At 42.2% G+C, this 15,625-nt stretch overlaps 1 protein-coding gene across 3 annotated transcripts in view; it reads right to left on the bottom strand.

The window, feature by feature from the left end:
* The window catches only part of GRIN3A (glutamate ionotropic receptor NMDA type subunit 3A), a 67,480-nt gene that overhangs the window by 18,909 nt on the left and 32,946 nt on the right, over window positions 1-15,625 (bottom strand). For all 3 annotated transcript variants that reach the window (XM_086868717.1, XM_086868715.1, XM_086868716.1), the window contains one exon: window positions 965-1,110. In XM_086868717.1, the coding sequence (XP_086724843.1) occupies window positions 965-1,110 (146 nt within the window). The remainder of the gene's footprint in view (window positions 1-964; window positions 1,111-15,625) is intronic.

Raw genomic sequence — 15,625 nt, 5'->3', positions numbered from 1 at the left:
ACAAGAGAACAGCTGCAGTGCCTGTTCTCATCTGATCCCGGGGCTTCCCCTTAAAATCTGGATGTTCTCTTGTGATTACTTCATTGATTTCAATCCATTAATTCCATTTGACTCAAAGAAATGCCATGTGTCTTAATTATCAACGGGATGGGTCTGGGGAAAAATATATAAACAGGAAACCACAGGAAAGAACTTCTGGTGAAAAGTTCTCAGGCTATCTGCCAGTCAACTTCTAAGATCAAATGAATGAATGATTTCAGACTTATTACCACCTCCCCTCTTTCTTAGAAGAGTTGTGTGACCCCCAGACTGTAAAGCACAAATGTCTCTGAGGCACACTGACCCCATGATTCTGTAAAGCAAGACGGCTTTTATTACTTTTTACCAGTCTAATGCTTCTTTTATACATTTTAATAATAAACTAAGGTTCCTGAGAACCTTCTTTCCTCCCAGCACACTGAGGAACCTCATTGGCAACTTCTGCCTGGACTGGATGATTTTTTCTGAATGTTTCTCACTGCCGGATGAAGGGCTCCCAAGCTCAGCAACCTGCCAGGAGTTTATACACTGGCCTTGTCTGATGGCACCCTCCCACCCAGCTGGGCATTCCCACCTGGCCTAAATGGGCATTAATCTATTGAATTCCCATGTTTTGTGAGACACTCAGAACTGGGGAGGAGAGGATCAATGGGATATGGTATCCATGGAGTGGTGATATTTCCTACTACGTATGTCTGTCTGTCACTATCTTTCCCCACCACCATCATCATCACCACCACCTCTCTCTCTCCCTCTCTCTCTCTCCCTCTCTCTCTCTCTCTCTCTGTCTTGCACTTATTATTAAATAAAATCTGTACTATTGACTTTAGCCTCATTTTCACCTTAATCTCTCGTAACAATTTTAACAACCAGATCATAACAGCTGGCCAGGGGGACAGGTGTGGTGCTGCATGCAGGGGCTCACTTCAGGTAGGCCACCCCATCTGTGGTGGCTGGGACGTTGTAGCGCCGCATGTACTCGTGCATCTCGGGGAAGCTCTGCCTCACGTAGTCCTCTGCGCTGCTCTCCCGCACTGTGCCGAACCGGAAGCCTTGCGACGGGTGGTGGAGCTGAGGGGAGGACAGGAGAGGATTAGCAGAGTCATTTGCCTCCCATCACATCTGGTATCTCAGCCCTAGTGTGCCAACAGTTCCTGGGATGTCTTCGGTGTTTGTGGACCTGCCTCTTTGGGTGTTTTCCTGCAGACAGCTTCCCACCCCATAGGAAAAGCCTGGAAAGACTTACCAGGTGACTAAATAGCCCGTCTGTGTACTCTCAGATTTTTCTTCAGTGTTGAAAACAATCCCCATGAAACACCCTGAACACCCAAATGAAGGTGTTTATTTGGATTATTTATCTCTAGAATAATGTTTCAGTTCCTGAAACTGAACTTTAGTTCAGTTTTAGTTCAGTAGAGAAGCCCCTTTATGAAACATTATTTATGAGAAGCCTCTGGGCTGGCTAAATCCACTTTCTGGGGCTCTGGGTACCCAAGAAAGAACACACAGCCTAGATTTGTTTTGGCACAATGTTTTACTTCATCCTTAGGGATGAAATTTTGCCTTCTGCAGAAGGATAGCACCACCAGCTCATTTCTAGAAGTCTAGACACCATATCAGAGTCTTTGCTGCCACTCCCCACAGACAAACTGAGAACTGAAAAGTCATCAAGAAGTCTCCCCCAGCAGTGAGAAGGAGGGAGCATTCCCTTCTGCATGGCCCAGGCTACAGCCATGGATATACACACACAGAGTCTTTTTGCAGTTCAGTGCCCTGCCCCTTCCCTGAACTGACCCACAGTCTGCAGCCTTAAGGAGCCCAGCTCAGGTTTCACAGACCCATCTTTCTGAAGTTTCTGTTTGCCTTTGGAGCATTTAGTGACTCCTGGGAAAAGTCTCAAGCTGCCATGGAGGAGTCAGGCAGCGTCTTCCACTGTGCCAGACACTTCCTTGAGATGGCCAGGTGCTGCCAAGCCACACTAATTAAAAAGCCTTCAGTAACCCACCAGCCTCTAACAGGCCAAGTTTTCAGAACACAGGAAGCCAAACAGAGCTAAGGCTGAAGCAGGCATGCTGTATTTGCTTCCCAGGAAGCTCATGGACATCACAGCAGCATGCAAAGATGATCTCACCACAGCCATGCTCTGCTTGGCAAAGACAAAGAAGAGAAGAATTCTGCCAGTCCATCTGGCCTCTGCATTATCATCTAAGCAAACAGAGTGCAGGACAGCACAAAGCTATAAAAAGACCTTTCTCAGTCTTCTCTTCAACACCCCCATGGATAAAAGAGTGTTTGTAGTTAAGAATGGCAAAGGTAGGGTGTAAATTCACTGTTATCCAGTTCAGTCTGAAAAGGAACAGAAAAAGGTCCTTTGGATGGTGTTTCTGATATCATGGAAGCTATGAACATTCTGTATTTCTTGTAATTTTTTTACCTGAAATTGAAAATGGAAGTGGGCGGGTGGTGACCACCTTGTGATCTGCTGATCTGGTCCCTGTGTTGCAACCCAGGAATGAGACCTGCAGCTAATCCAAGTCTGTGGGAATGGAGGGAGTCCTGGAAAAAAAAATTTAATGTGTTCTGGTGTAGATGGCTGTGGGACAAGCAATGCAGGGTGTGTCTCTATCTGGAGCTGGCCATAGTGCTGTGCCAGAAGGACTGTGGGCACAGAGGGAAATGTTCTTGCCTGGGAGTGTGGGAGCAGCACTCAAGTGCCAGAAGACATAAATAACAGGAGTTGGGCTGTGACAATACATCATGGAGATTTCCAGCACAATGCTGCCACCCCCAATCTTGAGACACTGAAGACAACCTGCTAAAAGAAGAAACTTGGAGTGAGGTTCATGCACTCTCTGTCCCAAGAAAATCATCACCACAGTCAGGACCACTTTTTTTAGGTTTTATTTCTTGGCAGTTTCAGTGAAGAGACCAAAAACCCCATTAGGACCCAACACTGAACCACACTGGCATCTTCCAAGTCAGCTTAGGTGTTGCTGGTGAAGTTTGTGGCCCACCTAGTGATGCTAACTGCAGTGCAACATCTGATCTGCAGATAAAGTCTGACTTCACTGGAAAGCATCTCTCACTCAGACTCTCACCAATGTCTGCATTTGGCTAAACTTTTAAGCCTGAATGAGAAAGGCTGGTACAAAAACGGTAAACTGCACATCCATGCAATTTTCTATCCTAAATCCTTTACTGAGGACTGTCCACACTTGCCTTTGTGTCGGGCATGCTGTCAAATTTCACCCCAAATGATGACAACATTGGAATGTTTATTAGATCAGAAGTCCATCTGGCTTAATATCTTGTCTCTAGCAACACCTTATGTCTGGTGGGAAGCCTTGGGAAGTCTGTATAAGGGAGTTGTTCAGCTATCCCTTGTATCCAGTGCTCTTTAAAACTGCTTTTTCTTAAGCATCATTATGTGTTTTCAGCTTTGTATTTGATCAACTCCTTTTATGAAGGATAAATGTTAACAGTTGTTTTAATCCTCTGTGTCTTTCAAAGACTTCTGTTTTCTTCTTATTGCTGCTTATCCACAGGAGGAAAAAGTCGGCTTGCAGCTCTGTGGATTGACAGTACAAAACGCTGCCAAAAACTCTTCACTGATGATTTGCTAAGATTGCTAAGGGTAACTTGCTTCAACAGCAGATAAAAACTTCAGGATGGGAACAAGACTCATCACTTGTCATCGCTGCTTTCTTACCTTCTGTAGTCCTTTCCTGGGAAGATTATGTGACAAGATGGAAACCACAAATATCTGTGTCCTGACAGGATAGGTAAATGCCATAGCCTTGCTGTGAATCTTGCCCTATTAGTTGTCTTTTTTTTTTTTTCCCCTAATCTTTTGTGTTTCTTATGTTTTGGAAGTCCTATACTGAAAGGTTCTTTCTGTTTTCTACAAACCAACAACGGAATGTTAATGCCTAGAGCTTCAGAGAAATCATCAAGTCTGAAAAATCAGCATTTGAAGCATTAAGAATGGATTCTTGAATGTATCTCAAGAATGTATTTATTTTTTTTTTCACACTCATAATTCATGGGACGCGGTTACTTACTTTTATGCCAGTAATTGTAATTGTAAAATTACAATTGTAATTAGTAAAAACTACTTTGTCAGCAAATATAAAGACCAGCTTACTGGAAGAAACAGCTGTTGAAATTAGAGTAAATTTCTACTATGTAGATTCTCTGCTTCTGTGTATATACTGTGTTTCTTCATTCAACACTCACTGTCAGAGGTGAATAACCACCACAAAGCAGGTTTAGAGCACTAGGAAATGATGACACCTTTTGTATCCAGAACACCTGGAAGTTTTCTGGTGACTGAAGTACAATTAAAAATAAATTAATGCAATAGCTGCAGATCGATTTCCAGACATGAGTTTTCTTGGTACTTGGCTTAGATAGCCTTACAAAGTGCCTCCAGAATTGGACATCTATGGCTGTAAGAAGTGGAAAGAACAAGGTTTGTTCAGACCTGGAGGAAGGCTCTGAGGTAACAGTGAACTGGGGTTTATACACTTTCTGTCCCAAGAAAATCATCACCACAATTGTCCTGGCTTGACAATTCAGGGAACAAGATGTGAAGGTTGTTTTTGGTATGGATATTGCAAAATAGCAGTATGTCAAATACAGAGATTTGAATTTCTTTAACTATCAGATCATTGAATCACAGAATTATTTAGGCTTAAAAGGCCTTAAAGATCAGACCTCAGCCATTAATCCAACACTGCTGAGTCTATCACTATGTCCACAAGAGCAAACATCTACAGGTCTTAAACCTCTCTAGGGATTGTGACTTTGCCACTTCCCTGGGCAGCCTGTTCCAATGCCACTCAACTCTTACAGTGAAGAATCTTTCCCTGGATCTCTCTTCTGAAGCCCTGTTAGCATTTACCAAGCAAACAGCCCTTTGAGTGTTCTCTGGCAAGAACCAAGAAAATACCACTACAGCCAACTGCAGCTGGCTGTGAGCTTGAGCAGGGAAGCACCAACAGCCTGGGCAGTCCAACAGCAAGGGTATGAACATATCAATTGAGCAGCTATGTTAAAAGCTATTAACTGCCAATGTATTTTATTATTTTATTTGTTAAAAGCTAAAAGGGGTTAAAAACCTATTTAGTGCTGTGGTTAGTGGCTCTCCTAAAAAGGGTAACAGCTCCAGCAGCTAACAACATTGTTTTTGCATCTCAAATACTGGAGATCATGGATTTCATATTAGTGAACTGAGTTTTATACCTGAAGCAATGGTGTATACCATGAGGCCATTCTTTAGGTGCACCCTGCAGTTTTTGAACCAGCTCCACACTCTACTGTGAAGAAGCTCCTGCACAGGAAGTTGCGAGGATGCACATGGTGATACCCCATTTAGACCTGGTTTAGTGTTTGGGGCAGACTCAAGAGATGAGTGGGACATGCAGCCAGAGGGGCCTGAGCACCTGTCTTGTGCACTGAGTGCCTGGATTTCACAGGTTCAGGGCTGTGGAATGCCATGACCAGAGGATCTTGCTGCACAGGACAGGGATGGATGGCTCAGAAGGATGTCCCACATCCTGTGAAGGCAGCAATCTTGGGAGGAAGGACTAGGATATGCTACTGGGAAGTAGAGGATGAAGGTGCAGGAGAAAGGCTAAAGAAACCTGGTTTCTGGAAGTGGCGTCCCTTGTGAACACCACTGTCCCTGTGACCTCTCAGAACAGTATATACCGTAGGACACATGGGCTGTGGCCAGCATTTCCAAGAACGAGTCTCACTGTTGAAGAAAACATACCATGGGCAAGGAAACAAGCAAGAGGCAATGTTTTCTTGCACTGTGTATGAAAGCAAAGGGAAATGTGAATGCTGCCAAGAGCTGAGGAGGTGAAATGGCTGTTGGGTCACTTGAGCCCTGAGGCAGGGAGGCCATGCAGTGTTTAAGAAAACACAAGAGCTCTACATCCAACTTCTCTGACAGTGCCAGAAAAAGCTTTGGGACTCCTGAGAGTCTTCTGTGCCTTGCATAACATTGTGCTCCCAGACAAATGATGTTTGTGCTTCTTGCTGCTGAAAGCAAACACAGCAGCTACCAGCTCCCACGGCCCCTTGCTTCCAGATCTCCATGGTTTCTGTCTGATGTTGTTAAAACATCTCTTAGTGGGAAGTGGAGAACTTGTTTTATCTGGGAAGATGTTGAGATGAATTGGGCATCTGCATACATCTCTGGCTTGGGGTGCCAATTATGCACAAAAATACCACAGTGATAAATACCAATGTGATGAAACCCCAGCAGCAGAAAGAAGAAAACACAATCCTGAATGACAGGGGGTTTGCATAACTTGGCACATTCCATTTCATGCACTGCCATTACACTCAATGCTGTCAGCTGGGGAGAACACCTAGATGCCAACTTGAAATGAAACAGGCCCAGAAATATCCAGTACTAGTTAGGATTTAAAACTGAAAATGCAGCAGTTGACCTTGGCACACTCGAGGCTGTGTGACTGTGGGGTTTTGGAGTTTTTCTAGTAGGTTCTGGCTTTTGCAGGATGTTTCAGTGCCGCAAAGCCAAATGACTTGTCTCAAGGACTTCCCCTCCCACCACAACCCTCCCCCACCTTAATGCCCTGGTTTAGTTTAGTATCATTTTGAGGTTTGCATCCAATTCAGTTGCCATTTATTTTTGCAGTAAGAACCTCAGGTACAGAAGAATTATGGTCTCAGGTGCACAGAAGTAGGCAATACAATGTTCCCTTCTGATCCCATGGACCTTTGAGCTTGCTAGGACCTGTGATGAGACAAAGAACATCTGAACAGAGCAGCTATTGGGAAGGGAAATTTTGGTTATTTTCTACAAACAATGATATAACTGAAATCTAGGAAGTGCCTTCCCAGATTGATGGGGTACAGCAACTGCCTCACTGAGTCTGGCTCAGAAGCAGAACTGTGAAATGGGACTGGAGGAAAATGCTTTGGGAACTCCATTTCTAATCATGCTCTCAACTCACAAGAAGCATTTCATCATTCATTCTGTTGGCCTCTTCAGTGCTCAAATTCAACTCCATTGAACTATTTTTTGAGAGAAATGAGAAAAAGGCAACACACTGTGTAGCTGAGAGCAGTGCCAATGACCACACACTTCAGTGACAGAGGTAACGTGGATTTAGCTTTTACCACAATCTATAAAGGTTCCTTTTAATTTAAATACAGTATAGTAAGGAGGAACATGGCTGAAAACACTTTCCTAACTTTTACAACAACTTCTGAGGAAAAACTATGGTGCAAAAGGTTTCAGTGGCTCACTTTTGCAACAGTGCTGGTTACCTGGTACAAATGCAGTGTTTAATGGGCACCTTGTGTATCAGCAGAATTGCCAGCATGATCTCTGCCAGGCAACTGCTGCAGAATCTTGAAAACCTGCTCAGTTTCAGCTGCTAATCACTGGAGAAGGGTAGCATTAGGTGAAGAACTGATGTGGTTTTAGAAATCTGCTGTTTTACAATGACATTTGTGTCCCTTGTGCATAGAGCAACAGTATTTTACTTTGCCTAATGTAACTCACACATTCAGGTAGTTTCCCAGCCACCAATAGATTTCCCATAGCCCAGTGAGAAAATATAAGGAATTGGAAGTGCTAAGCAAAATTCCAGGGGAAAATTAACAAAACAAATTAAATAACAATTATAATAAAAAATCTCAACCACAAACCAATACAAAACTGTTCATGGGCTTTCCCTTCTTATTGCCTATCAGAAGTTTTTGAAAACTAACTAGTGAAACTAACTAGTGAATATTTATGGGGTGCAGAGGGAGATGAAAGAAAATTATTCACAGTGAAGCACATGAATTTCAGATTTTAGCAGATGAAAATTTGCAGCTCAACTTCTGGAAGTGGAGCTTTTGATCAGGAAGTGTCCTACGTGTTCAGGCTTCTGAAGCCGAGATGTTCCCAGGGCCTCCAGGAGAGGGTGTTTGCAGAATACATTTGAATCAACGCTTTTGCTTCTCTGTTGTGAAAAGTGTTGGTGGAGCTGATTCTTTCCTTGCCAGGATAATGACAGATTTCCTTAAAATTCTGCCACTTTGAATCCTACTCAGAGAGGTCATTAGCTGGCATAAAACCTGACAGCTGCACTGAAGTCAATGAGCAGCTTCAATCTGGACACAAGTGTACAGTCCACTGCTGACAGCTCACTCTCTTCACTGCAACACTGCAATAAGTGAAAGGAAACTGTGACTTAGGTCTCTGCTCAAGAATATGAATCTTAGTGTTCATGGTCTCTGTGTGAGTGCTGATAACTACGTGTAAGACCTGTTCTGCTCCTTTGTATGCTGGAAAAGATGTTCAGCTCAGGGATGAGACTGGGGACTCAGGTCTGTGGTTAATTTCTGAGGGTTGCCTGGTGCTGGGCAGTGTAAAAAACTGTGTAAGAAGAGCACTCTGGAGAACATGAACTTGCAGGTGTGTTTATCCCTGTTTCTTAATAGCATTCTGAGCATTTCTGGACAGAGGGATCTTTGAGCTGTGATTTATTCTGGGAGAGCTGAGGACAGTAAGGTAGATAGTGTAAAATATTGTAAGAAAAATGGGTAGACTGAGGGAAAAGAAGGGATGTAATTCCCAAAAGGCAGTAGATCACTGCTTCCAATTCCACTTCAGCAGCACAAAGCAGCTGTAAAGATGGTCCAGATGAAGTCACTTCATCCAGCATGTTCTTCTGCTTGCTCCCTCTAAAACATGGCTAATGCACTGTCAGGCAAGTGAAATCCTTTCCAAATTACAACCAAGCGAAGGAGAGCTGTGTGACTGAGAACATGTTCATGCTACCGAAGAGTACCAAAGAAGATTTCTGGTTAGTGAATTCCTCTTGTCCTCCCATCCTGAGTCTCTGGTCTCTGGATGAAAAGCTACCACAGACTTCTATAAGCATCTGAGGGCTGAAGAAGGAAACCTAATGCGAAAGCAACTTGAAGTGTAGGTAGTTCACCATCTTCAAAATCATCATCTTTAAAATTCCTTTTTTTATGGATTTCTTCTGCTCCAGCTGTTGTTGGTTGAAGGTCAAGTCCTCCCACCTCCTACCCTCCTACCCCTAGTCCCTGGCTGTTCCCTGGCTGCCAGGGCTGAAAAAAGTCCTCTGCCCAAACCTGTAAGTGCTCTGTGCTTTCCAGAAATGGAACAAACAATAGGTTTGTGTTGTAAAGGGGTGATGAGCTACCAAGATGAAGAGGTTTCCAATTGTAGGTGGTGGAACTGTCTACTGGTACAACCCTCATTTCTTCAACATGTTATTTCCTATTTGCTTCAAGTTCGTGAGCATCAAATGAAGGTAAATCAGAGGGAGTCCTGTGTTACCGACAGATCCAAAATGGGAACAGATAGAGATTTTTTTCCTTTTCAGAATCAGTGAGGAATGTGTTAAGCATGAAGTGTAAACAAAATATTATGGCCATATTGGATAACTTGGCCTCTTGCACAGTGAAATACAGACATTAATATTTGACTTTACCTGGTGTTCAGTCAAATCTTAATGCACTCAGTGAAAACCACTATTTCTTCCATAGTAAGGCCCTTTTCATCCCTAAAATCCAGTGGATCAGTGCTGGACTTCCGTCTCCAGGAAGGAGAGCCAGACTAGCACTCTGGTCTCTGTAGATCACAATGGCTGTAACTTTTGTGAACAACAATAAACATTCTTCATGCTGCTAAGTAAGCTACACAATGACCTTCCACCTGTCAGGTGGTAGGACCAGCTTCACTGTTCTCTATTACTTTTTGCCAGTTACTTCAGCAATTTCTTGTAATTCTCCACTTGCATTATTTCTTGCAATGGTCTGAGCCCCACCTATGATGCAGCTGCTATTTCTGGTGGTGGGCTCACTTTCCTTTTTTCAAGAAATGTTATGACATTTGAGCATTTAGGTATTTAGCTGGAGAGTAAGAATCTAACACACACATAAATGGGAAAATCCTAGAACATAAATTCCTTCTGATGCTTGAAGAACAGCCTTCACAACCTGCACCACATGGAATGAAGACAGCAGGACTTCCTCTCTCCCACACCTACTCCAAAATTCTTTGGATCAAACAATGAGGGGAGGTGAAGAGTGGGCAGAGGGCAGTCAGTGACAGCATGAAGCAATGTGTGTAGGTGAAGGCCTCAAGCACTAAGGGTTAATATGCAAAGATAACAAAAAGATAATTGTTGGCAAGAAGGCATAGAAAAGCACATTTCATGGGGAAAGGAAACTTGATTTGCAGAACACTGCAGTGCATTATCTGATAAAATGGGTATCAGAATGACGAATGACGCAGATCTGAGATGGACAGAATCTGAACCTCCAAAGTGGTAACTTTAACAAGAAATCTCTAATGAGGTGACGGGGAAGCTAAACAAGTCAAGTGTTCACCACCATAAATTGCATGGGGAAGCTAAAGAAGTCAAGATTTCACCTCCATAAATTGCAGGTGCTTTTTATTCCTGTATGAGACAGGTCTGCAATTCTTTATTCTGGCTAGAGATTGATTGATACTCGATTTTGCCTTTGTCTGAGAATATTTTCACTTTGCTCTCTGTGACACTATGACCTTTTGAGATCAAATCCTTCACTGACTCATTAATACTCAGAAAAGCACCATGTATTAATTATCAAGCTGTTCTGAATCATGACCTTCCTGTGCCCAGTAACTTCCTTCACAGAAACACATGCTCTGTAGTTTCTTCTTTTAATTATAAAAAGAATCCTGCGGTCCTGTACAGATGCTAAACCCCATGACAGGAGTGAGATTTCTATAAACTCCACCGAGTTTGTAACTTGATTTTTTGGTATAGAATTTAATGCATTTAATGCATACTTACATAGATGCTACTTCATTATCTATTTAACACATAGCAGTTCAAGTGGTGGGCCTTATAATGATTTATCTCAGGCTGCTGCAGTGAAAGACCACAGCAGGAATTTATGTCAGTGTAATTCCTACAAAAATTCCTTTTTCAGCAAGAAAATTTACCAATAAACACACAACAGTTATGGCTTCACTCTAAAAATTGCTCAACTTGATGGAAAATATTATTAAAAGAAGGAATATTTGAATCATGCCTTTAATGATGAAAAAGGCCTATACAGTGGCTTGACCTTTCCTCTTCTATGATTTGGTGTTGCCAATGCTCATCAGCAATTACTTGCCAGTTTCATTTCTGGAAAGTTTTAATACAAGTAAGACAAAGTATTCAACAGATACAATAAAGGCCGTAAGGCTTCTAAATTAACTGAGATGCTCAATTAACTGAGATGCTCATAAATCATAAATGAGAGCTTGCACCCTCCTGTTTTATATATCTAGATATGAATATCTGGGTGGTTGTACATACTGAATTCCTGATTATTAAAACCTCAGAAATACTTTGCCTGGATCACTCAAAGCACCTTAGTTTTGTGGTAGAAAAATAGGTATCTCATAAGAGCAAGTCTTCAGGCACTGAACTAAGAGAAGATCAGAGATTTCTGGGGACCAATTCCTATGCACACCAAGGCTCTTTAAAGGACTTGCTGGGTGGAACTTTCCAGAGTGACTGTAGGTGTCTGCAGTGTATTCCTTGGGGCACATGGTTTTTTTGGTGAGTTTTGAAAACACCATCATTCATGGTAAAGAGAAGGAGGCACTTCCAAGGAATAGTTTAGGTGATCTTGTCCTGAAGCCAGTGCCTTAACAGCAGCCTACCTCTACAAACTATAACTGTAAAGGTATAGCAGATTGAGTAAATAATATCTTATGTCTTCGCTGCAGGCTTGTAAAGTTGGGAGGGACAATGAAGTGAAACTGCTGTTGATAGAACCCACAGGAGTAGCCCATTTTTGTTAAATGAAGCTAAATAGGTTCAATGTTTTATGTCAAAATATAATGCAGAAAGGAACTTTCTTGGCCATTGCCAAGGAGTGTTTTTGAAGTTAAAGTGATGCAGAGGAGTAAAAACATAACCAGAGTAAAGGAACAGGTATGACTATTCAAGTGTGTACTAAAGACAGGAAAGAAAAGCTGACAGCTGTCACAAAAGTCACAATGGGCAGATACAACCCAAAAAGCTCATTAAATTGTTGATGGAACAACACTTTTTGCAGAAAGAAAGGCCGGGTGTTGGACTGCTGTATGGAAAATCTGCACAGCTCCTCTCCTTTTGTTGCTGTTTGCTTCCATCTTGGCATGGTTGAAATATTTCTTCTGCCCTATGGGCTTCCAGAATTCTTTTGTCTCAAGTAACCTGAACTACCCAAAACACTCAGGAATTCATGGTGCATCTCTAATATGTGTTCTTGCATGAAAAACCTGAAAGCCAAGTACCTGTTTCAGGTCCCCTTTGCCACTAAAAAACTCCAGTCTCTGGGGAGATCCTGCAGAATCATTTGCCACAAGTTGTTTTGCAGAGTAAAATGTTTTTTTTCCTAGGGCTTATGCATGGCTGTACCTAAAAGTAAATTATATATAACTGAGCAACCTGCTGGAGCGTATCCCTGCCCATGAAGGGATGGGTGGAACCAGGTGGTTTTTAACATCTCCTTCAACCCAAACCATTCTGTGATTCTGTGGTCAGAACGTGCCCAAGGCAGGCTCCTGGTCTGCATGCCTGGAGGATGAATATCTGAACCTTGGAAAGAACTCAGCTCTGGTTGAGTACCTGGGCTGCCAGGCACCCTGACAAAGAGCAACATTGCAATATTTTGTGCAACTGAAGAGGTGACATCAGAAGAAAAATGAAATGAGCCTCTGTGATTCAGATGAGAGCAGGGATAAAAGTAAATGATATGAATACAGTATTTTTACTCTATCTCCTGTGTCTGTGGACAAGGTTTTAAATTTCTTTGCCTTATATTGTAGAGAGCTTCTTAAGAGGGATTTAGAACATGGATGCATGTTCCATCTGGGCAGCCAGCACATTCATCCTATAGCTATCCCCTTGTCGCTAAACAGGAGGCTGAACATGCTCCAGTGGACACAAAAGCTGTATTTGTCAGTTTCCACTGGCAAGAGATGATGTTTAAAATCTGTACAGTTGGAAAATGAGGGGGGAGGGGCATCTGTGGCACAAAACTGCCTGTTCTCTTAGAGGAATTAGCTTTTAAGGTGGCAGGACATTGCTTCAAGATCTCTACAACCTACTGGCTCCTGTTGTACATCCTTGGAAAGGGGGCAACCACCTTGGATGGACACTGCAGGAGTGTGGCTTTAGTGATCTGCCCTAGTTAAGAGTCTTACACAGAAAATACATAGCAAGTTCCCCAAATTCAAGACATAGTCCAGTAAATTAATTCTCCTTCCTCTCACTGCTTTACTTCTGCTCTGGTTCCTGTCTCGCTGGCTGCTCCTCCTTTCAGCAGCTTGATGATATTTCTATATTCTCTTCTGTATCATTAGTGCATTTAAAGGTCCAACTGAGATAGCTCTAATTCTGTCCTTCCTGACTGTTCACAACCTCAGACGGGATTTGCCATTTATGGCTGACAGCCTGAAGAAATTACATGTCTTATATCACCTCGAAAAGGCTGCTCCTCTATTTTGGGCTTTATTTTTAAAATAAATTTCAAAAGCACAGTACAAAGGGCACATGCACACTGAAAGCAGCAGAAGGATGTTTAGAAGCATATTTAAATTAAAAAGGTTATTTCTCCCTCCTCCTCCCTTCTTTTTGAAATCAGTCTCCACCACTAAAAAGAAAGAGGTAAACATATCTGGGAAGAAACACTCAAGCATAAAATCTTTTAGTCACATAAAAAAATGCTTTTAGTAACTAAATAAAATGTGGTGCCTATAAATGTGTGACCTGTTGTGACCCAAACATTTCCTAAACCGAAGCTTTAACTCTTAGAGAGAACTTTGAATAACCACAGCTCAGGCCCTGTGTGAGCAAATGTTAAACCATTGCCATTTTCTATTACAGCTACTCTTTCAGACTAAGATTTCGGAGGCAAATGCATGAATGGCATACACAAAACTATTCTGCAGCTCATATAATGGCAGGCAGTCACTTTAGTAAAATCTGAGTTGTCTTATTCCCACAATGGGAACTGGTAACTACTCAGAGGCTTAGATTTATTCCATGAAGCAGGGAAGTGCTTTTTTAGGAAAGGCTAGTAATCCCACTGATGTAATGGAATCACTGAGGTTACTAACCAGCAGTGATCAGTGTTTCTGTTCTGGACCAAGATCTGTGTTTGCAGCACCTGACATGCTTCAATGTTCTGCCCTAAGCTTCAACAGCACAGCTTCAGAACTATTTAATTTTTCTTGGAGCTGTAGGAATTTCCCAATACCTGTTTTAAAAACTCCCAATGTGGTCACAATAATAATGCTGAAAAATAATATGTAATCTGATGGAATTTGATTTGATGGATGAGGAGATGCCCATGCAAAGAGTAGAGGGCTAACCTCATTTTCGAATCAACATTGTGGCTTCACACAAGAGTGTAAGAGATATAAGAGATATCCCTGGACCTGGGGAAATTCAGCTGAACACTCTCATCTGCTTCTTCAGAATGCTTTGAAGAAATCACATATAATGGACTTTTGTGCCTTATATTGATGAAGATATTAATATAATATGATACTTTTTGCTTGGAGGGGAATGGCAGATTATTAGAAGCAATTTGCTTTAAGCCATAAATCAATTTTAGAGTGCCTCAGGTCAGCCACAAAACTGTTGTTCTTTGTTTATAACATTTTTGGTAGAAACCATCTAGTTAACATTGCAGGAAGTGAGTAAGGCACTGCACTTGCAAAGTCAAAACTGTCTGGTCATTAGCCTGCCTGCAAGGTTTCACTAATGTAACAGATGGAGCCTGGCCTTTGCTGTCTGGAGGGACATATGTAACATTTATTCACATGGTTCACAAAAGCAAGATGTATGCCCTGTTCTCATGTTATTAAAATTACTTTTTTACAGTGGCACAGTAATCTATCAGTTCATTCCCTTGAGACAAATACATGGTGGATGGTTTCTGTATCAGCAGTTAGGTCATGAGTACAAAACTGTGAGCAATACAATCACACCTTCACTGCAGAAAGGGCCGCATGAGCAAGGGAGATCTGCTTTGCGATAGTTTCCCCTGGAGCGACTGTCTGGTGCAGAAGATGCTCTGGTGTCAGCTGCAGCCACCTATTGTCTCTACAAGCCATTCTGCCCTGATCACTAGTGGCAAATTATTAAGAGTAGTCTTAATAAAATTTATTAGTGGCAATTAGTAAATTTATTTAGTGGCAAATAAATTAAGAGTAGTCTTATAAAAGGGCTGGACTTAAATTTCCTGTGGGAAGGGGAAGAGAGCAGGTGGAGGAAATTCTGGGATGTCAGAGCTCTTTGCAGATGGGTTGTCTACAATACTGCTCATCTCCTCCCATGATGACTCCTCAGCAGAAACAACACTGCATATCAAACGCCTGACTACTTGTAAAGTGAATTCCACTGTTTTGAAGCATAAGGCAGGATTTTTCAAAATATTTCAGTTCCGCTGTGTTTTATTTAGCTTTCATGGGGGAATTTTGCCAGCAATGTCTTTGCCAGCAATGTTATGACCAGTGAAATACTTGAAAAATCCTACCTGGAGAGGACCA

This window comes from Cyanistes caeruleus, chromosome Z (genome assembly GCF_971803275.1).
Source record: "Cyanistes caeruleus chromosome Z, bCyaCae1.hap1.1, whole genome shotgun sequence".
NCBI lineage: Eukaryota > Metazoa > Chordata > Aves > Passeriformes > Paridae > Cyanistes > Cyanistes caeruleus.
The sequence above is the reverse complement of the archived record's forward strand: the minus strand, read 5'-3'. Positions and strand labels throughout refer to the sequence as shown.